The 9,539-nt window shown below is 36.3% G+C and overlaps 2 protein-coding genes across 2 annotated transcripts; both read right to left on the bottom strand.

The window, feature by feature from the left end:
• LOC104758423 (calvin cycle protein CP12-3, chloroplastic-like) lies at positions 1,556 to 2,126 on the bottom strand. Its single transcript, XM_010481291.1, is given in 2 exon segments — positions 1,556 to 1,863; positions 1,866 to 2,126. Coding segments are annotated over 2 exon segments (405 nt in total). The 5' UTR covers positions 2,106 to 2,126; the 3' UTR covers positions 1,556 to 1,698.
• LOC104759943 lies at positions 2,936 to 8,301 on the bottom strand. The gene is made up of 4 exons (XM_010482805.1): positions 7,609 to 8,301; positions 7,109 to 7,504; positions 4,883 to 7,052; positions 2,936 to 4,695 (listed from the first exon to the last, which is right to left on the bottom strand). The coding sequence occupies exons 1-4, from the start codon at positions 8,299 to 8,301 to the stop codon at positions 2,936 to 2,938; spliced, it is 5,019 nt and encodes a 1,672-aa protein (XP_010481107.1).

Here is a 9,539-nt window from a genome sequence, read left to right as displayed (position 1 = left end):
AACGATCAGTCAAAGCCATCACCGATATCAAATCCTCCACAAATCTAGACCAACAAAACAAAAAAAAAAACGAAAACGCCATGATCATATCATAACTGGCTTCCAAAACACCTGCAAAAACCGTAAGGAACATGAACAAAAAGAAGAAGTAAATTAAAGACGTGTGTGAAGAGGAAGAAGAAACCCTTTGAAGAAGTAGCACAGAGAAGAAGCGTGTCCATCAACGCCATGATCACTCATTCACTCTCATCATCCAAAACCTGAAACAACATAACAACATCAACATGTAAATAGCATGAACATATATGTAAAGCAACCTATGCAATTTAGAAACCAGACCCTAGAAAATCCAATGATCGATCGGTTCAGAACAAAAAAAAAAAAATAGCGACTTGAGTTTTAGAAAGAAGAAGAACAAAACCCCTAAGACGTCGTTAAGAACGGAGAAGAAGCGTTTCCCTTCAATCACGCATCATCCAAAACCTGACATAACGACAACTGATGCGCAAAACAACCGATGCGCAATATTAAAAACCAAACCCTAGAAAAGAAACAAGCGATTGAAATCTAATGATCGCGGTTGAGGAAAAAACAGAGTTTTAGAATCAGCACCACCACCGTAACGCTCGATCGAAGAGACAATTACAAGCTATACGCTCGATTGGGTGAAAATCCAATGATCGATTAGAAAGAAAAAGAAACAGAGACGAGTTTAGAGGAAGAACGTGACCGACCATCACCGTACGCTCGGAGTCGGAGTGACCGTTGTAGAGAAAGAGAGGAACTTTATGAAGAAAAATAAAAATAAGGAAAACTATGTGATGATGTGAGAAAAAAGTGAGAGAGCCTTCTTTTATCGATGAGGTTATTAGAAAACTACATTGTCGGTTTAGCTATTTTTTTTTCTTAATCTCTCCAATTTTTTTTTTTTATATATATATATGCTTATTATTATTTTTTCAAATAGGCTCCACTTCAATGTGTTGTTGTAATATTTCCCTTTTTTCTTCTATTTTCCTTTTCCAATTTATTTTTTTTTGTTTTTGCTAACGGCTATACTCGATTCTTTCCTTTGTTTTCTTTTCTTCCTTTCAATTGGTCAAACTAAACCAGAAACAAATTATATGTTAGCTAAAAAAATCAACGAACCCAAATTAAATCGGATCATCTTGAAACTATAATTTCTAAACCCTGCATCGATATATATATATATATGTATAGAGCCGTGCCTTAGGTATATAAAAAAAGGCATTTGCCTTAGGCCACCCAAAATTTACATAAATAATAGGCTAATTTTTTCCTAAACTAGGCTGAACATGCATTTTTATGTAATATTATAGGACTTATTTTGGAAACAAGACTCATATCATTTACATTTATGGAAATTTTGTTTATTTTTCCTTTGCATTAGCTACTAAATTTTGCTATTTATTTTGAAAATAAACAATATTTCCTTTTTTATACTAAAATAAGATAAAATTTCTCTCAAAGTTGGAATGTGAGAAACTACATTTTTATTATTTGCCTTAGGTCTCTATTAACCTTGGCACGGCACTGTATATATATACCCTTATTCATACACTCAAGATTAAAGATAATAATATTAAATCTACCATATTACCATTACTATGATTGAATCGATGAACAGTTTTCTTATTTCTTAATGGAAACAAATTTTACAAAGTAAACTTATATCTATTAATCTTCGTAGACTCGACACTCGTCGGTCTCAGGATTATCTTGGTAGACACTCTCGAGAGGATCCTGGTTGAGTAGCTTCAGTTTAATCCTTAGATCTGATCTGGCTTGACTCACCTCTTCAACTTCGTCCCACGCGACTCTACACTCCTCTGATCTCTCGTCCCCGCGTCACAAACCTCCGTTGCTTCCTTCACTTTCTCCTCTATCATCTCCGATAGCTTCTCTTCTCTCATCTTCGTCCCCTTGTACTTCGCAGTCGCAGTCGTTGCCATCGTCAGCTTGAATCGCCTCGGTTCCGTTTGGATCAGTCGAATAATCCCCGATCCGGTTGAGATAGACCGTCCCTGCTGGTGTAACGGAAGCAGCACTCTTACGTGGCTCGCCGCCGCCGACATCATCATCATCTCTGTGAATTTTGATTTTGTTTCTCGTCTTCTTTCTCATAACTCCAATTATTGTATTTATTTGGGCATGTTGACTATGGATTATGAAATTACAATAGACCCATCCAATCAATATTGTTCTATTTGCCACGTCATTTCGTGAATTTCTCTTTTTATCCAAGCGACACTCATCAAACATTTGACCCCTTTTACCTACTCCTTTTGACTTTTGTTCTTTTAGGTGTTCACCAACTTGAGCGGTGCCGTTGTTATATCATATGATTTTATGTTTTATGTATATACTCCCATTGTATATCATAAGCTTACGTTTGTCTTTTTTTTTGTTAAAATAAGCTTACGTTTCTTGAGGTCGTGTCATTATCAAACTAAGCTTATATGAGCATACCAATAATGATAAGCTTCTGTTTACCGTTTCTTTTTTTTGCCATGTTAGTGTTGTTACTTGTTACATATAATTTGAGTACCAAAACATCATCGATCATGACATAATGATGAAATTCAGTTACTAGATGTCTTAATAAGAATTAAAAAAATTGTGGGCCATGTAAATATAAAACCTTAAAAGCCCAAATCAAAAAAATATATAAAATACATCAACTTTCTTTTTAATAGAAACCATGTGCATAAATTACTAAAATATAAACATTGGTACAAAAGATAGATTTATTTCAATGGGTAGATTTTTTTTTCCAGGCAATACTTGGGGAAGAGGGAACGAGAGGAGTCGTTCGTTTCCTTGTATGTTTGCCTTTATTAGTTCCAATATTTATAATATTTTAAACTTTTTCTTTTTTTTTTGTCGGCAAACAGAACTTCTCATTTCACAAAGATCAAGTTACAGTATTCCATGATATTACAAAGTCTGACTTACTTATCCTAGCATCTTTAGCTAGACTATCAGCTACATAATTTACAGAACGTGGTATTTTAACAAAAGTGATAGTTTCATATGAAGAAACCATGTTCTCAATATCCCTCAACTGGGTTGTAATGAGAAATTGATCTCGGTTTAACTGCTTGTGCTTGCACTGGGGAATGTGAGCTACATTTTTATATAGGATTTGTGCATCTCCACAAAACATAACGTTGTTATAACCCAACCTGCTAAGATGATGAACTGCTAGCTTTAAAGCTTCAGCTTCTACTTCTAAAGGCGTGTTCATAGGAGGGATGGACGCCTTGCCTTGTAATAAAATTTGTGCATTCTTGTGATATAAAACCCAAGCAATTCCTGCACAGTCATTTGGTGATCTCCATGAACCATCAACAAAACAGCAGTAGTCCTTGGCCTCACTAATAATTGATTGTGTGGAGGTTGGCGTTGACAGAGACTGAGACTGCTTTTGCTCTTGAGTTTGCTTTGTCTGCACATCATCATGAGCGGCTTCCAAGCTTTCCTTCCATTGCTGCGAATCAATGATAGCTTTGTTGATAGTGTCAGGAATGGACCACTTCTTATTATTGAATATCAAATCATTCCTCATTTTCCAAATGCGCCAACCAATGAAAGGGAATAAACTTACATCCTTTCTTTGGTTTTTACTCAAATTCAGCATCATATCTACATTTTGAGTAAGAGAATTGGAAGAGAAGAAAGAACCTGGATGGTGATTATTTGCACTAAGACTCCAAATCTCTTTGCTGATCCTGCAATGGAAAAGAAGATGATTAAGATCTTCTGGTGCTTCTCCACATCTTTGACATGTATCATCAGTCAACATTTTTTTCTTCTTTAAATTATTCGCCACAGGTAGTGCATTATGAAGGCATCTCCACCATAAATGCTTTAGTTTTTGAGGCATATTATATGCCCAAAGCTTTTTAAATGTTGTGCAACTTGAGATATTAAACGAACTACTTGTATCCGAGGAGCTTTCAGTGGACAACTTTCTCTGAAGGTGATACCCCGATTTAACTGAGTAGAGTCCACTCTTCGTATGAATCCAAGCAATTTCATCATCTGCTCCTGTAATAGACGGTCTTATCCTCCTAATGTGTGGAATGTCCTCATGGTGAATGTAGCTATGAAGCATATTTTCATTCCATCTACCTTGAGATATCAGATCACTAACTTTTAAAGTAGGATGAAGAGTGGCGCCATGCCCTCTCGCTGGACGTGGTGGATTAAGAGGGAGCCACTTATCATGCCAAACATTAATTTGATTACCAGTACCCACTATATATTTAATACCCTGAGATAGTAGATGAGTACCTTGGGATATACTTTTCCAAGCATAGCTGGAATTCGATTTGCAAGTGGAGGTAAGAAGACTCTGCTTCGAATAATATTTGGCTTTTAGAACTCTTGCTAATAGAGATGTTGGTTGATGGAGGATCCGCCAACTTTGTTTTGCGAGCAGAGCTAAATTGAAATCTTTGAGATCTCTAATTGCTAAACCACCTATTTCCTTAGAATTAGTGATCTTATTCCATGCTATCCAGGGAACTTTGTGTTTATCCTTAGTGTTGGACCACCAAAAATGACACATGGCTTTTGTGATCTGAGTGATTATTCTTTGAGGCAAAAGGAAGCAGGACATGCTGTATGTTGGAATTGCTGTAATTACTGATTTCAGGAGAACTTCTTTGCCTGCAGGAGACAGAAGCTTAGTATACCAACTACCCATCTTTTGATCAACTCTTTGAGCTAGATATGAAAAAGCATTTGCTTTGTTCCTACCAATAAACTCAGGTAAGCCCAGATAACGACCAAAACCTTCGGTTTTTGTGTATTTTTAAAATGCTACATATCTCTCTTCGTGTTTCAGGAGGAATACCTTTACCAAACGTGATGGCCGATTTTTGAAAATTTACACTCTGACCCGAGGCTTTCTCATAATGTTGCAGGATGTTTAGGATAGTTGTACACTCATCGACTGAGGCTCTGCAGAACATTAGTGAATCATCTGCAAAAAGCAAATGAGAAATTGGGGGACCATTTCTGCTGGCCTTAAATCCATCAAACTTTTTCTCTTTGATGTTATGTTGGATTAGGGCAGATAAAGCTTCAGTACATAATAGATATACACAAGGTGATATAGGGTCACCTTGTCTTATAACACGCTGAGGCTTGATTTGTCCAACAGGCTGTCCATTGATGAACACTGAATATGAAACAGTTGTAATGCATTTCATTATCCATTTGCACCAGAGATCAGAGAAACCCATTCTCCTCATAACTGCTTCAATAAAAGACCATTCTACCTTATCAAAAGCTTTACTAATATCTAGCTTTGTAGCTATAAAGGGTTTGACTAGCTTTTTTGTATGGAGAGAATGAATAAGCTCATGCGCTATTAAAATGTTATCTGTGATCATTCTCCCAGGAATAAAAGCTGATTGGTTTGTAGAAATGATATCATTTAACCATGGTTTGAGTCTCTCTGCTAAAGCTTTTGATATAATTTTATATGCTACATTAGCTAGGCTTATTGGTCTGTAATCTCTTACTTCACTAGGCTGACTCACCTTTGGTATCAAACAGATGTGTGTATTATTCATTCTTGGATCTAACTCACCTTCTTCAAACAATAGCTTGGCAAATTTGTACACACCTGTGTGAATAGTGGACCAATGGCCATGATAGAAGCCTGGGTTGAAACCATCCGGTCCTGGAGCTTTTTCCCTTGACATAGAGCGGACAGCTCGATACAACTCTTCTTCTGTGATTGGCTCAGTAAGCTCTTTATTCATCTCCTCTGACACTCGAGGTTTAATATATTGCACAACATCATCAATGTATTCCTGATTTTCATCCGTACGGTAAAGATTATGAAAATAGTCAATAATTACTCGACTGATACCTTTCTCATCAGACCAGACTTTGCCATGTGTATCAGTGATTGCACTAATTCTGTTATAGCTTCTCCTTTGTTTAGTTTTTGCATGGAAAAATCTTGTGTTACGGTCTCCTGCTTGGAGCCATTGGATTCGGCTTTTTGTCTTCCAGTATTCCTCTTCCATCCTATAAACATTGGTTAGTTCTGTTTTCAATACTTTGATATGATTTAAATTAACAGGAGAGGTGTTATACGCTTGATGAATCTGAGCTTTCAGTTCTTGGATTCGCCTTGCTGAGTTAATAGGATTCTGCGTTTTCCACTTTGAAAGACATGATCTGCATTTCTTGAGAGCTTCATAGAAACTTTTAGGTGATAAGTGGTGACATTCAGAATTCCAGGTCCTAGCAAGTTCTTCCTTAATCTCCTTGTTAAAACGCCATCTGTTGTCATACCTGAATAAGGGACAACCGGTTCTCCTTTTCTCACCTGTGTATATTAAGATTGGTCTGTGATCATAACCAATCCAATCTAAAAGTTGGACATAGGCCTTGGGGAACATGTCTTGCCAATCTGCAGATGCCACAGCTCTGTCAATTCTTGACATTATCGAGTAAGAATATCTCTGGCCAGTCCAAGTAAACTTTCCTCCCATGACCTTTAAGTCATGCAATCCAGATGTGTTAAGCATTTTCCTGAAAAACTTGAAAGAGTTTTCTGATTTTTGCGGTCCTCCAAACTTTTCCTCATTACTAAGTATGTCATTGAAATCTCCTAATACTAATCTAGGTTTTCCCCTGTACAAACCTGCTTCAGCCCAAAAAGTCATTGTATCCCACATTCTGTTATGATGCTTGTAATCTGGATCACCATATACATAAGTAATCAAAAAAGTTGGTGATCCCGGCTCTGAAATATACAGATCAGTATAGTTCAACGAAGGAGTATCAACAAAATCTACCTTCACCGCATCATTCCAAAAAATCGCCATGCCTCCACTACTACCTTCTGAAGGAAGAATAAAACTATTTGGATAAGCCAGTTCCCTACCTAAGTTATTTACATATTGGAAACCATTTTTTGTTTCTACGAGGAACAAGATATCAGGTTTAGTAGACTTCCTGATATCCTTCAGGTATGGAATTGTCAGAGGGTTCCTCTTAAGCCCCTGACAATTCCAGTGCATTATCTTCATTCTAGCTGGGGTGGTTTCGGGGTATCCACCCTCCCCTGAAAAGCACCTTTAGTTCTAGGCTTAGAAGTTGAGGCTTGATCCTCCATTAACATGTCTTGAACTTTTCTTTTTTGACCTCTGTCCGTGGTCAAAGCAGGGTCAACATCATCTTTAGTAACAACTTGATTGGTATGATTTGTGATATCCCTTATGATTTGTGTCTGTAATGTTTGATGATTGTCTGCAGGAGGAACCGGTTGAGTGATTAATGAAGCTTCTTTAATAAGAGTTGCAGATGTTTCATCATTAGGACCAATAGCAACAGATTTGACTATCTCTCCTGTAGGAAATTTAGATGTGGCACCATATTCTCTGATTGTAAGAGGGATGTATTCTGGAGTGATAGACATGTCATCTTCCTCCCTCGGCCTAGCTGGAAACGTATCCTTTTGAAATTCAATGATAGGTGTGGATGATTCTATATTTTCACTCATATTGTCATCTCCTCCTTGAGCTTCTCCGTGAAACGGCTCTAAAGCTTTCGAATTGCCTCATCATCAATTTGTGGAATTTGGATTGCATAATCACAACTTGATTGGTCATGTCGTAGAGAACCACAACGAAAACAGAACTTGCGGAGCTTCGGAAAAACAAATCTGATCATAACCGGTGGCTTGGAAGGATCAAATTCAATATACCTGACACAGATGAGTCGGTCGTTTATATTCATTGTAACACGAGCTAAAACCTCCCCGTTTGTCTCTTCAGTAGCTTCCTGGAATCGAACTTCATCTATATGCCCAAGAACTCCTCCCACTTCATGAACAACAGCGTCAGATCTAAACTCTTCAGGAATATTGAGGATTCTTACCCAAAATGAAATCTCAGTTAAAAAAGTGAGAAGTAGACGTCGTGTCCAACGGTCAATTGCTACCATCCATAAATTATAGTGCCAAGGCCCATTTTCAAGAACTGTCATTAAGTGATGCTCTGCCTTGAAGAAAAATTGGACTGTGTCATCATCGTTGATTCTGCTCGTGACCTTACCTTGCAGATTCCAAGCCTTAGGAAGAGCACCTTTCATTCCTATTGGTTTCTGATGCTGGGGATTTAAACACTTCACCACTAAACTGAGTTTATTTGCATCTTCGCGATCCTTTAAAGCTTCACGAGACATCCTCATAGGAGATCTTTCTGAGCCCAGATTGAGGTTTTGTAAAGCTTCCCATAAGTCTTTAGACATCTTGAAAACTTTTTCAGTCACAGAGAATAAAAGAAAAAGGGACCGGCAATACTACCGGAGATTGTATCCGCACGAAAACGGAAGAAAACCACCGGAAAAGTCAGTCGGTGGAAGGTCGGTGTTGAGTCGGTGGATAATATTTTAAACTTTTAAAAATTTTAAATATTATAATATATTAAAACTTTTTAAAAGTTTTAATTTGCTCAAAAAAACGGATTAAACTGAATAAAATTTTAAAATTTGGATATCTGATAAATAAAACTTCCTGCTCATTCATAGTTGGAAGCATTAGTTTTATTTATAATGATTTGGAACTATTGTCTAAATTTTTTTAGCCGATGTGGGACGTTGTACAAAGTTTTTTTTTTCCTTAGATTTAAATTTTTTATTTTCCTAAATAATCTTAACGATATAAACTATCATATTTTAATAAAATGTTAATTAGTGAGATGTCTAATCCCTATTGGATGTTTAAAATAGAAAACTATTGATTTAAAAAAAAAAATATTAAATAATAACATATCTAATCCTGATTAGTTGTTTAAAATCCTATGTGGACACTTTAAAAAGCTTATAGCTCCTACTTTTATTTAGTATAGATTTGTATCAAAAATACAAACTATAATTATTTGGAAAGTGCTCATTTACTGATTTACATGTGTAATGTATACTTTAGTCATCTATATTACAAACTAATCTTAAATTTGATAATTTTTTAGTGTTATACCACTCTTTGTTTGAAAATTATTAGTTTTTATTTTGTTTGTATAAGTTTAACTCACGCACATCTATCGCTGGAAACTACACTGTTTCAGAATCTCAATTTTCAACGTGTTAGATGACATTCATCTCCCTCAAGCCTCAAGAGTGAAGACACTTTTTTATTTCAACTATCTATTTACAAAGAGCCACCCGCAAAAGCACTAGCATTCAATACGGTCATCGCTCGTGTAAGGCGTAAAACCATATATAGAGGAGAAGAAAATAGAAAAAGAAGATTGACAAACCATGGAATGGAAGTAAATTAATCAAAGTGTCTTGAGCCAACAACAACTGAATTTGCCCCAAAAAAACAAGTTCATGTGATATCCAGAGATTATGCTTTAAGAACAACAATTAAGATGAATTCAAATTTAACAGCCTAACATCAATATCCATGGTTAGATATCTTTGAATAAACTCATTTATTAAACTTCTCAAAATCTCAAACATCGAAACAGAATTCCGTAAAAACGGTC

This window comes from Camelina sativa, chromosome 17 (genome assembly GCF_000633955.1).
Source record: "Camelina sativa cultivar DH55 chromosome 17, Cs, whole genome shotgun sequence".
NCBI lineage: Eukaryota > Viridiplantae > Streptophyta > Magnoliopsida > Brassicales > Brassicaceae > Camelina > Camelina sativa.
Note: the sequence above shows the minus strand (reverse complement) of the source record. Positions and strands in the feature narration are given on the sequence as shown.